The sequence below is a fragment of the Drosophila mojavensis genome, unplaced genomic scaffold (assembly GCF_018153725.1).
Source record: "Drosophila mojavensis isolate 15081-1352.22 unplaced genomic scaffold, ASM1815372v1 contig_74, whole genome shotgun sequence".
Taxonomy (NCBI): Eukaryota; Metazoa; Arthropoda; class Insecta; order Diptera; family Drosophilidae; genus Drosophila; species Drosophila mojavensis.
Window position 1 is genome coordinate 23,411,578 of NW_025318899.1, and position 13,222 is coordinate 23,424,799.

At 38.6% G+C, this 13,222-nt stretch overlaps 1 protein-coding gene across 5 annotated transcripts in view; it reads left to right on the plus strand.

The window, feature by feature from the left end:
• The window catches only part of LOC6583410 (zwei Ig domain protein zig-8), a 49,485-nt gene that overhangs the window by 30,612 nt on the left and 5,651 nt on the right, over window positions 1-13,222 (plus strand). For 4 of the 5 annotated variants that reach the window (XM_015162853.3, XM_015162852.3, XM_044009746.1 and 1 more), the window contains exons 3-5: window positions 8,096-8,310; window positions 10,812-11,022; window positions 12,450-12,587. In XM_015162853.3, coding sequence (XP_015018339.1) covers window positions 8,096-8,310; window positions 10,812-11,022; window positions 12,450-12,587 — 564 coding nt within the window. The remainder of the gene's footprint in view (window positions 1-8,095; window positions 8,311-10,811; window positions 11,023-12,449; window positions 12,588-13,222) is intronic. The other variant, XM_032731230.2, reaches the window with a different exon arrangement.

Consider the following 13,222-nt stretch of genomic DNA (forward strand, 5'->3'; position numbering starts at 1 on the left):
TGTAATTAAGCCACTGTTTCAAGTTTCTACTTCAGTGCCCGCGTTCAATGCTTGTACATATTTATGATTGTAAAGGCAATCAACAAATTTTCCACGGAGCAGTTTCCAATTCAAATTTCTAGCATATTTGCGCAAGCTAAAATCATCTTTTTTTTTTTTTCGTGAAGAAAAAAGAGTATATTGGACAATGGAGTCTCGTTGTCCGTCCGTCGGACTGTCTGCATGCAGAGTAATTCGCTTGAAGTTGAAAATATCTACTCGCTGGGTATCTGGATGCGAGCCAATGGTGAGGACGTAGCAGACTGAGAAATGCAATAGCAAATGTTCTATAAGTTAGATGGCGATTGATGTATTCTGATAATCTCCAATGAAAAGTATTTGATATGGATACATATATCCTCTCAAATTCGTTTTGGTCATCTTGATAGAGTTTGGCAGGCGGACCTCCTGGCAAATATGAATGCGAAAGTATAGTACGCTTTATAAATCCAACCATAGTTTGAATGAATTGGTCATTGGGAGAATATGTAGAATATAAATTCAGTGGAATCCAAATAATGGAAAATGGAAAGTAATTGAAATTTCCTTTGAACTACTTGGCTTTCGTTTTTTTGTTTTTGTTTTTTTTTTTTTTTTTTTTTTTTTTTTTTTTTTTTTTTTTTTTTTTTTTTTTTTTCATTCAACAATGTTCAAACAAATATAAAATTTTTTTCAATTCAGTTGTTCCTGAGCTTTCAATTTTCAAGAAATAGAAATAATATCTTAAATTTTTTATTTTCGTGCTGAATTAATTAATTAAATTATTAAGCTTGGCTCTGGAAATATTCATTTATCAAACGAGGCCCATCCTTGTTACGATTCTATTCTAAAGCATAGGAGCTTTTTAGGTAGATAGATAGACCCATAAAAAAAAGCTCCGCCTATTGGTGCGTGGATCATGAAAGAGTATCCCGCAGTCGTTCGCGTTCAAATATTTCATTTTGGCATGCGGTGCATACAGATTTTTAGCTTTGCGCTTACAAATTTACTGTGCTTTAAAATATTTTGGGTAATTGTCTCATCCATGTCGAATTTAATGAGGGCCTTGGACACGTTGACATGTGCTCTAATCATATATTAATATTTATTTACAATATCATTTCCGCACTGGTATTAAATGTGAAATAATTATTTGCGCTTCGTAATTATTGTTGTATTAGCATTTTATTTAGTTTGAAAATTAAATTTAATCGATTGTGATTGTTGTCGCAGCGCGCGCTGTGACGCGAGGCGCAAATATTGCATTTTAATTAGCATAAATTTTATAGTTGTTGCTCGATGCGAATTTTTGTTTTTGGTGCTTCGGGGCTGTCGCAGGCCCGCCCCCAGATGCCATGACTGGCATTGTAATTGCTGCAAATAATAACACGACAAGAAAAGTACATTAATAAACATCACCGCCAAAAGGAGGACAACAAAATTAGGGAAATTTTCGCTTTAAAGCTTGACATGCGATGAAGCGCACTGCAACGTGGAGGCGGAACGCTGCTTGGCTGCCCTCAACATTCACTTCCGTTTCCGTTCGTTGCCACTGCACATTATTCACATGCTGTCGTGCTGTTGTGACCAGCTCTGTTGCATGCACTTAACAATCAGCGAGCTCTGGTCATCGACATCCCCAGCGGCTCACAGACAATGCGTGCGGCCCTTGTATTGGTAATTATGCATATTCTATTAGGCTTCAAGTTCCTGGAAATGTTTTGCGTATTGATTTTTACCCTACTTGACATATATATTGACAAATTGAAAAGTGCAAAGTCAATCGGGTAATATTGCATAAGTTAAGCTCTACATGTCAGTCGGTAATTGCTTCCACTGAAAATAAATATATTTAAGTATTACAAACATATTAAAATTTTTATTTGAGTTGAACTCAGCTTATACTTAACACTCGATATTTTGATATGCAAAATCCCAATGCTTTATTGCTTGTACACTTTGGCAACGCTTAGTGATAAAAGCGAATACATATAGCATAACTGAACTAGAAAACTAAGCTATGACAGGCAAGAGTGCATTAGGTAAATAGAAAAATCTCAAATCTTCTGCTAAGTCCGCCATCACTACACTGTCACATGTAGCACATGATCGACCTGGACTAAAATGTGATGCATGAGCCAAGTGGATGATAAGTTTCATCAGACATACAGAAAGCGAGCGTCAAGTAGACGCTGCAAGAGCTTACAATGGGCTTACTATGATATATTATTTTCATGAAACTTTCGGATCATGAATGGAATAATGAAATGCGTGTATTTGCCAAAGCAAAAATCTCTAGTATTTTAAATACGCTTTTTACAAATTTAGGAGTAAGGGGGAGGATATAAGCGTGGGGGGGTGAATCAAAACCAAAATCGAAATTCCATAAAGTACATATGAATCTACATTTAAAATTTGGAGACTCTAGCTCTAAATGTGTAGGAGATATATAAGTTTAAAACTTATTTTCGATAAGGTTTTATATCGATAAAAAATAACGGGATGAATTATCGATTTTTTGTGATAAACTCGATATCCGCGCTACATATACGGACATTTAAAAAAATTTGAAGTCTGTAGCTCTTATATCTTCTGAAATGCGCGTTCAAGCATACGGACAGACAGACAGAGAGACAGACGGACAGGGCTAAATCAGCTCAGCTCGTCGCCCTGATCAAGAATATATTTATTTTGTTGGGTCTGCCACGTCTCCTTCTGCCTGTTACATACATTTCAACAATACCATTATACCCTGATTTCCCATTTTCAATGGGTTCAGGATATAAAAATACCTAAAGATCACGATCATAAGTTACATTTGAGTGACTTTAACTGGTTTGCACATCTATGCTCTTTTCATGTATCGATTAATTTCACTGCATTCATAGATGTATTAAAGCCGTGTAGATTAAATTTACGCTTTAAGCACTGCTGCAATTGTTGAAAGTCTTAAATTCGGGCCCCTAACGAGTTGATATGCCAGTTGGCAATAAAAAAATGCAACATTAAATGGGCGTTTCACATAAATAAAGCCGCTGGAATTGGGTTAAAAATTAACTACGCAAAATTTAAATCAACTGCGTGGAGAGCCCCATCGTAGTTGCTGCTTGTCAGCGAGTTCTGCTTCTGCCTTCGGGACCGGTGGTAAAAAATCGACTCGATGCCGATGCCGATGCCGATGGCTGCCGGCCTGGCTGGCTGCTTGCCTGGCTGCCTGCTAGCAAGCCGTAAATAAAGACCGGCAAACATTAATAACTCCCATTGGGTGTGTTAACAGGCAATGACCAAAAGAGGGCAGGCCTGGCATGGATTTGGACTACGCTTTTGTTGCTATTACCTACCCTCTGGATCTGAGCTCCTGGCCTGGATTTCTCTCTCCCTCTCTCTCCCCCTCTCTCTCTCTCATGCTCTCTGCATAAATTGCAGTAAAAACGACACGAAAATAACTAGCCATGTTCTTGTTGCTATTTGTTGTTGTTGCTGTTGCTGTCTATGAAAAACGATGTGCAACAAAAGTAACGTAGAAAGAGCAGGTGAAAAATTGCGCATACGTCAGGTGCGCCGATGGCCCGAGAATGCTGCGAAGCAAGCGACGTGTAATGCATGTAAGACAATCATTTTGACAAGCCAGCAGTAACAGTAGCGCTACTGTGTTTACATTCAGCCACACCCCATCGTAGACGCTGTCTGGCCCAGGCCACCTGGCACCTGGCCACCTGCCCTTGCCACCTTTCCGCCTGCCACCGAGTTACTCATTGGCCCGTCTCTCGCCTGGCTGCCTTTTGATTATTATGCACTTTGATACTTATCTTTAATTGAGGTAGCTTTTCCCCGAGAACAGCTGAAAGCTTTCTTTTTACGCTACACTTAACTCAGAATTATTTTCTCGTGTTTCATTTTTCCCTCGCTTTTTTCTTCATTTATATATTTATTTATTTTATTTTTTTTTATTTTTTTATCATGTTGACTTTACTAATTCACCGTAGTCTTATTATTTAGCGACTGGCTTTGCTCTGATTTATGCGGAAAATACGAGCTTTAGTCAAGTGAAATAATAATCAAAAGTGCCTTAATCTACCATGTACTGAGCTCAGCCAGGATCGAGCTGTTGCCTACAATAATCGAAATTGTTTCGAGAAAAGAAAAGGCATAAAAAGAACTCTTCTCACACGCATGCCCAAAACTGTGCACCTCTGCCATTTCAGCTCTCAGAATAAAAAAAACGAGCCTCTGAAGAATGTGTTATTAAATAACTTTGCTACGAGCTCCGTAAACTTTTTGGGGCACATGCGTAAATACTTTAAAAAAGAAATGCTCTTTAAAGCTTTAGAAGGTGAGGGAGTCATATAGGTGAAGGAGATATGCCACAGCGGAAATTTAATCAGACCTGTCTAGCCTTTTTTATCAGCTACGGGATAAAAGAAACTTCAAAATATTAATAATAAATATGAAAAATATAATAATATTTCTTCTCTTCATCTGCTCTTCTTCTCTTAACTCTTTTATAACTAAGAAAAAAAAAGCACACATACATAATAATCAAAATAAATAAAAATTAAAATAAAAATTAAAACTTTTCTTTTTCGATTGCTCCGTGTTTCTCCCATATCAAACCTTTGAAAATACTAATATTAAAACCACATAAAATATATAAAAGACATGCATATTCTTGTGTTACTTTAAAAGAGAATCAGCCTCTAGCCTTTTTTTTATCAGCTACGGGATAAAAGAAACTTCAAAATATTAATAATAAATATGAGAAATATAATAATATTTCTTCTCTTCTTCTGCTCTTCTTCTCTTAACTCTTTTATAACTAAGAAAAAAACACATACGTGTTTCTCCCATCTCAAACCTTTGAAAATACTAATACTAAAACCACATAAAATATATAAAAGACATGCATATTCTTGTGTTACTTTAAAAGAGAATCAGCCTCTACTCTTTGAATTGATAATATCAATAATAATTTTAATCAGATCTGGCTAGCTTTGCTAAGCTTTAATGTACTTATGTACGATATTCAATGGAACCTTTGCTAAAAAAAACTCTTTCACTCTCTATCTCTCTGTCCCTCTCCCACTCTCTCTCTCTATCTCCCTCTGATGTGAGAAGTAAGCTCGTTTGAAAATTCTGTGTAAAAGCTCTAGTTTCACATAGACATTGTTATATGGCTTCGGGTATGATACAAATTGCAATAGAATAAAATCAAATAAAATTTCAAGAAAGTTCACATTTCCTTACAATAAATCTTAATATTTTTACACTGCTTTCGCTCACTTGTTCCGTTTGCTTTTTGCGTATTTCATTTCAGTTAAAGTTGGCTTACAACTTGCTTCATACATATTGAAGAGCATTAAACAGACAACCGTTTAGATACCCCGCTGGCACTCACACATACATACATATGTATACGCAGTGCACTAAGCGTTTTATGGCCATTGTTGCCTTGCGTACGCTTTGTGCGCAGTTCAGGGCATGTCATTATATGTCTGTATGTGTGTGTGTGTGTGTGTGTGGGAGTGCAGCCCCAAGTCCTGCTGAAAACGTGTGCATCTTGCAGCCTTTGCGAATCGTTTTGTCGTCAGACGTCTGCAACGGATGCCCTGGCTAATTTTGCGTAAAATGAGTTCCCTAGCCGTAAGCCAATAATTCATTAGGAGTCCCAGGGTCGAGGGCTCAGCCACCAGGTTCCCAACACGGCGTATGCAAATGAGCAGTGTGTGCGGCCCTCTGCTCTGTTATGATTGCCCGTGTTTTGTGCGTCAATGACCACACCACCCTCTCGCTCTTTCGTTCTCCCATCTCACTCTCTCTCTCTCTCTCTCTCTCTCTGTCAGAAATCAAATCAATCAGGAATAGTTATGGCTGTCATTTCCGTTCCCCTTGCTTGTGTGCGCCGTGTCGTATACGCAATATTTAAGCAGCACACATTTGAGTTCGAACCAAGTCTATATACAATGTAAATAGAGTATTTTCGTAATTATTTCAACCTTCTTATGGAATCCAAAAATACTCTTGTCGTGTATTATTCCCCAGTTATTCGGCACACTTACCTCCAGCCTTATATTCAGCACCTTTCACCTGCCAAGCAAAGGCTGAGCATAGCCAGTGGCCAAGTTGGCGTAGCCTCGCCGTGGGCTGCTGTGAGTGCATTTCAATTTGCGTTGCAGGGGTCGTAGGCGCTGTGCCTCCTGCTTTTATGAAAGCAATATGCATATGGCCGACAATCCACTCGAGCGCTGCTATTTGCATTCACTTCGTTGCAGTGTTTGCCAGTCCACTTCTGCTGCACACTCGTCTGGGTCGCCACCACATTTTAATCCTGTCAAAGGCGGTTGTAGTGCTTCGGGCTGGCTCTCTTAAAGTTTCATGGAATTTACTAGCTGCAACAACAACTTGCCTCTGGTTCGTTGGCTAAGCGACACTTGGCTGCATGAGTAAACAAAACAGTTGGTGCAGGCAAGTAGCACAAATTTGATTGGCATTGGACCACAGATACACAACGATTTAAGCCGCTCGAGCTGTGGCAAATAAATGCAATTTCTCGGTTGCTGATTGAGTTGATGGAAAGCCTTTAAATGACTTAAAGACACGAATATATATATTTATATATATTATAGCTGGCCAGCTGACATTTCCAGCAATTGTGTTAAATTCGCCTTTCCTTTGCAGCTCTCAGTTTGTTGACTCTCAATTGTCAACTCTTTTCAGAAAATACTCAAAACTTGTATTCATTTGTTATGCTGGCTGTTGTTGACGTTCTGATTGTTGCCAACATTATTTCAGCTCTAAAAAACTTTTACACTGTTTCAGCCTTTTTACGACGCCTCTCAATTTGACATGGACATTTTTACGAGCCTCCCAAATAGGCAGCCAGCTTTTTTTTCATTTCTCTATTTTTGTTGCCATTCTGTGCCTTTTGGCGAAAATTTGCTGTTTAGAGCTTTTTGTTGCCGTTTCCTCTTAATACTCTATCCCCATTAAAATTGCGTAATAGAGGGTATATACGATCAGGGTGAACATATAGATTGTATAGATAGATATGTACATAAATATATAGGCAAAGAGGGAATTTAGTCTTCGATATAAGGAAAAATCGTTAAAATCGAAATGGCTCATATGCCTGAAGAAGATTTATAGATTATATTATGGGCGTAACAGAAATTCACTGTCTGAAGACAGTTTGAAGACAGTTTATATTGTGTGATTATTTCGGATCGTCGTTCAAAATATTATTTATTATTTGTTATATATATGAAATCTAGATCAAAGGGCATCCTTAATTCGATCAATCTTAACTGCGAAAGTGGCCATATTTTGCAGCCCTGGTATAAACATCAGAACACTTCATAGTCAGGCCTCTCGGTGCATCATAAAAAGCATTGCGTTCTCATTTCGCGAGCGCTGGCGGAGTCATAGAAAGTCGACGCGTCGGGTAATTAGAAAATTAGCCCCTGCCAGCGGCCCATAACTGAAATGCACAACAGCTAGCACTAGCAGCAGCAACAGCAACAGCAGCAGCAACAACAACAACAACTGGTCCTCCGCAAGAGTCGCACTTGACGAGCCAGCGAGGCTCATGCAGCTGCCACCGACACTTGAGCTCGGGCACAATGAGTTTGTCATTTGCGCAATTTAAGTTTTAGTTACACAAGACGCGCACCAACACTCAACAGCTGTGTACAGTGTCCCTAAGTGTGTGTGTGTGTGGGTATGTTGGTATGTTGGTGTGCTTGTGTGCGTGGGTACAGGTGATAGAGTTGTGTGTCATTCCTCCAATGCGACTGCAATTAGTGTGAATTAAGCTGGATTTTCGGTTAAGCCGTTTCCTGTTTCCGGCACGGCCCAATATCCTTGGCCAGCTGTGCCGTTGGCCTTCAGGTGGCTTAGCTGGTATTACAAACTAATAATACAAGTAACACATAAATCGAGGTTAAGTAGCTCGTTTCACAGCACTGACGGACAGCAATGCTGAATTCCGCATGAAGAAATACGTTTCACCATAATGAATGTACATATAAATAATACATAATGCGTATTTTGATTTGTGACCTTTTTTGCTTCTGTTTCGCAGGGCTGACATTGGGCTACCAGCGGCAGTCTGTGAGCAACAACAACAATCACAACAATGTGGATGCAAAGCCAACACATCTGCCACCATTACACTATCCGCATGGCCACAAATGGAATGAGCCGTATTTCGATTTGACAATGCCAAGGAATATCACATCGCTGGTGGGCAAGTCCGCATATCTGGGCTGCCGGGTCAAGCATCTGGGCAACAAGACGGTGAGTACGGCAGGACGGTCGTGGAAAGCCACAGATAAGCATAAATACAAATCATGAGATGGCAATCTTGCTGTGCAGTAAGTACTGGCCACAAGCCCCGCCTGGCCCACTCAGATAACGTCGAATGAAAAAGGAATACACCCACACCCACACACACACAGATATACATTTATGTATGTATTTTTGTACAAAAATTATATGAAACCAGATTGGGTAACCAAAACAACTGCTCGCCTGCTGTGGCGGGGGCGTCTGTTTTAATAATGTTTATTTTTATTTACATTTAATAAACAAAAATGTAGCGACAAGTGTTGGCAATATGCCGGCCATCTCAGATAGTCGCTATACGATGCGATATTGGTAGAGGCCGCATGTGTTGTAGTGTGCGTGCGGGTGTGCGGGTGTGCTAGTGTGCTAGTGTGTGTGCCATAATAACAGACGCTTATTAAATTTACTGTCCGTTTATTATGTACTACGTGACGTTGAAACAATGAACCGAAGCTAAGCCTGGAGAGCACAAGCCAACACATGTTGTCCGTGTGCCCCGCCCAGATATTGTCATTATTTTTATGGCGTCACTTGATTTTCCATGGCCTGAAAAAACTTTGTCCATTTGCTTGCCATATGAGCCATGGCTGGCTCCTGGCCTGGATTATATTCGGCTTCTGTTTCAGTTTCTGTTTCTGTTTCAGGCAATTAACATCTCGTTTTCAAAGCTTTGCCTCGGTCCGCCTCGAGCAGCTGCAGCACTTAGACCTTTGCTCAGACTTGCTTAAAAGCTTGCCTCGTGCGAAATTGCTTAACAAAGTATTGAATTTCAGCAAACCAATTAAATGGGTTGCCATAACTGCAATACGACAGCCGTCGGCCGTACATTCCGGCGGTTCATCAACCCGGACTTGGGCCAAGTTCAGTCCAATGTTTTGTAGCCGCTGTCACTGCAGCACAATCTGTTGTGGAGAAGCATTAAACGTAATTTACGATGGGATTTAACAATTAAAGAGACCCCAAAACACAAAACACGGCCGAATAGTTCGCATTCGCACTTCAGCATTGCAGATATCCACACGTCCACATGCAATCGTGAGAAACTTTGCAGGTGCTCCTCGTTTGGGGCCAGAAGTTATAAATGCTCCAGCGTTGATTACGTTAAGCGATTTAGCGTCGGTTTTGGCACCCAGAATGGGGGTTATAGATTTCCACATAACCAAATCCGCTTCCGCAATCAGTAAACTACACACACACAAAAAGACAGACAGACAGACAGAGACAGAGAGAGAAAGAGAGTGATTGAGAGCGAGGGGATGCAGGGGATTTTGGGGCGAGTTTCTCTAGTTAACTGGCGGCTCGTTTCTGGCCAACGGTAAATTTATGTTGCCAGTGCGGCAAAAACTCTGACGGAAACAAGTTTTTTTCCGTTTTGCAGGCCTGGACTGTTATTGCCGAATTAGACAGACGGCAACTGGAACTGCACAGATGGATGCCTGGCACAGTTGGCTGACTCTGACGCAGTGTCTGTCTATGTATATAGCCGCCGTTCCGTCCGTCTGCTGCTACGTCTGCCAGCGTCCGCATGTGTGTCTGTCGGTGTTTGTGTGTGTGTGCAGTAGTCTCTATAGCAGTTGGCCACCGCATAAAAAGGCACCCAAAAACTTGCCAAAACAGTGGCAACTCGACTATATAAAAAAAAAGCGAAAAATTCAACATCAAAAATTTACAAAATGTAGTGGCCAATGCGGAAAAGGAATGTCCAGGCTAAGAGCACGGAAGTATCATTTTCCGGGGCTGTCATGCGTGGTGCACACTAATTTTTAGTTATTTAATATTTAGATTGCGAGCTGCACAAATTTTCGGCCTGTGCTGGGGCCAGCTACGACCGAAGCATTAGCCAGCAAATTGACACAAGTTTCGGCTTGGCCCAATCAAAATGCAAATCAGCGTGGGAAGCACAAACACCGCAAAAAGAAAGAAGAAAAACGCAGTCTAATATATTTAAATTTTCGCATTTTATGCCTCTTTAAATAGTCTGTGGCTGGAAGAAGTCTGCGAACTCCCTTAAATTAAATTATGTGCAGGATAGCAACAACTATGCTCTGGCGCATTTTCATAATGAATTACTGTTTAATTAATTAAAAGAAGTATAAAGAGAACACAAATTATAAATTGAATAATGGATGGCTTAACACTTCTGTTAAAACAGACACGAGCTGGGAGTTGTGAGTTCTTGGAATATACAAATTTGACTTTGGTTTCAGACAGATATAAAGATACAGATAGAACGACTCACATATTAAATATTATAGCCACAGGGAATATTTACGTATCAATATGGCATTATATGAACAATTTTAATTTTAGCATACATTAATGCCAACTTTAAAGCAAGCTTTGCTTACAGTTATATGAAATGATGCTTAAACTCGTCTCGTTTCGTTCGAGTTGAAAACTCAACAAATTTATTAACTACTGATACTGATGGATTATTTGCACAATTTTGACAGGTCGCTTGGATACGTCATCGGGATCTGCACATACTCACCGTGGGCACCTACACCTACACCACGGATCAGCGTTTTCAGACCTCCTATCATCGCGATATTGACGAATGGACATTGCAAATCAAATGGGCCCAGCAGCGCGATGCTGGCGTCTACGAATGTCAAATATCGACGCAGCCGGTGCGCAGCTATTCGGTCAACTTGAACATTGTGGGTGAGTTCAAACCAAAAACTGTGTCAAGCGATGTGTACTCTATACACGCACACGCACACACACACCCACACATACGTATATACTCCTACATACATAATGGTAAACGTTTATATATCCGTGCAGCTGACGAAGCTTTAGCCGCTGGGCTTTTGCATATTTCAACTTTGGTTAGTTCTCCCAGCGTATACGTAATATTTCGACAGGTCAAAAAAAAAAAAAAAAAGAAAAACAAACGATACTATGGGTATTCACATTTTTTCTTATTTGCATATTCATGCAATTTGCAAAGTGTAAATTATGCACACTTGGCAATATCGCTACAAAAATATACGAAAATAATAAAAACAAGTAACATTATTTGAGCTGAAAGCAACAGACTGCTCAATACTCTATTTAAGTATGCAAGCTAAGATTATTCTTTAAAATTCTTTAGTTTACCAATACAAATTAACATTTAACATTACTCTAAGAAACGTCGAAGTATATTATATCTCAAATTTAAGGTCAAACTCAGCTCATTAAGAATTCTTATGTTAGATGCTGACTAAGACGAGAGTACTCAACTTGGAGCACTTAGTCACTCAACGATGTCGATTTGCACATCCAATATGCTCATATAATACCCTGTACAAACAAAAATCTGGCTCCACAACAACAGCTGCAATACATGATACAATACATGAGCCGATCGAAAGCAGAGATGGGCTACAATGTGGCTCGAATTTCCCCAAAATATGTGAAAAGTTGTCAGAAGAGATGAGAAAAAAATAAATAAAATAAAATAAAGCAAAAAAGTGGAGAAAAAATAGATAGTGGCCACAGCAGATATTGAATTGTATTTTTTCCTTTCATTCAACATGAAAGTCATATGACTTTCAATTAAATTAATTTGCGTTTTACTTTTTTTGTATTTTATTTTCAGTTGTATATTATATTCAGTTGATAATATTGATTCATTGGATTATATTGTATATGGCATAAGTTAAAAAAATTACCATTTGAAGTAAACAGAAATATTTTTTATTTTTTATTATTATTTTTTTTTTTTTGTTTAAGTTTAAATTTTAATTACCTATTTATTATAATTATATGTAAAATATAATAAATTATAATTTAATGTATTTATGTTAGTTTTAATTTGAATCTGTCCTTTCTGCATCCCATTTTTCATATCTTTTATAGGCATCTATAAATATAATGTATTTAATTTAAAGTTGAATAATTTCAGTATTTGCTTATATTTAAACTTTAATCTAAATTATTAAATAATTTAGTATTTAGCACTTTTTCATTTTTAATATTTTTATTCATTATTATTATTTAAGAATATTTTTAATATTATTTCTTTTGAATTTAATATTATTTATATTTTATATTTTCATTTTATTTCATTTCATTGTTTTGATTGTTTTGCTCGCCACAACAAGACCTAATTGACGAGGAGACGAGCAGTGTGATGCAGCAATATTACAACGACGATGCCTTCTACATAGCCGCGGATCGGGTTTATCAGTCCAGCGATGACGAGTTTGCGGGCATGTTTGGCCCCATTCAGACAGTTGCGGGTTTGTAAAGAAATACGACATAAGCAGTGCAAACTCTTAAGGACAGCTGCCTGACAAGCTTATGTGCAGCGGGAACATGCGTTAGTTAACTGTTGCCACAGACAGATGGGGTAGCTGAAAACCGAGAAGTTGACAAGCGTGTGCATATATTATTCGTATACCCTGAGCCCATTCAAAGTTGGAGTTCTGGAGGTATATCGAATAGTGGAAAAACACACAAAGTGTAATACGTCTGGATATATTCGATAGCTATTGCAATCGAATTCAGTTTTTTATTCTCACCTGCTATTTCAGTTCTGGATTTGTAATTCCTAATATTTGATATATAGATAATAGTGGCAGATAGCAAAGCTGACGAATAGAAAATCCGGTTATTTAAACACGAAATTTCTTTACAGTGAGTCACATACTAATTGATTCTGACTATTCAAGCTAGGATCGGTTAAAAAAATATTTTTATATTATATTTTATATTTTATACTTTTTTCATTTATATTTTTTGTTTTAGCTTGCTCGGGTTTGGCCTGTAGTTAGGGTATGTCCTAGTCAGGCATTCCCCACAAGAGTGCTCACTCTCCTTTTTATTATTTTATTTTTTCAAATATATTTCGTGCCAGTTATGTGCACTTTTGAGC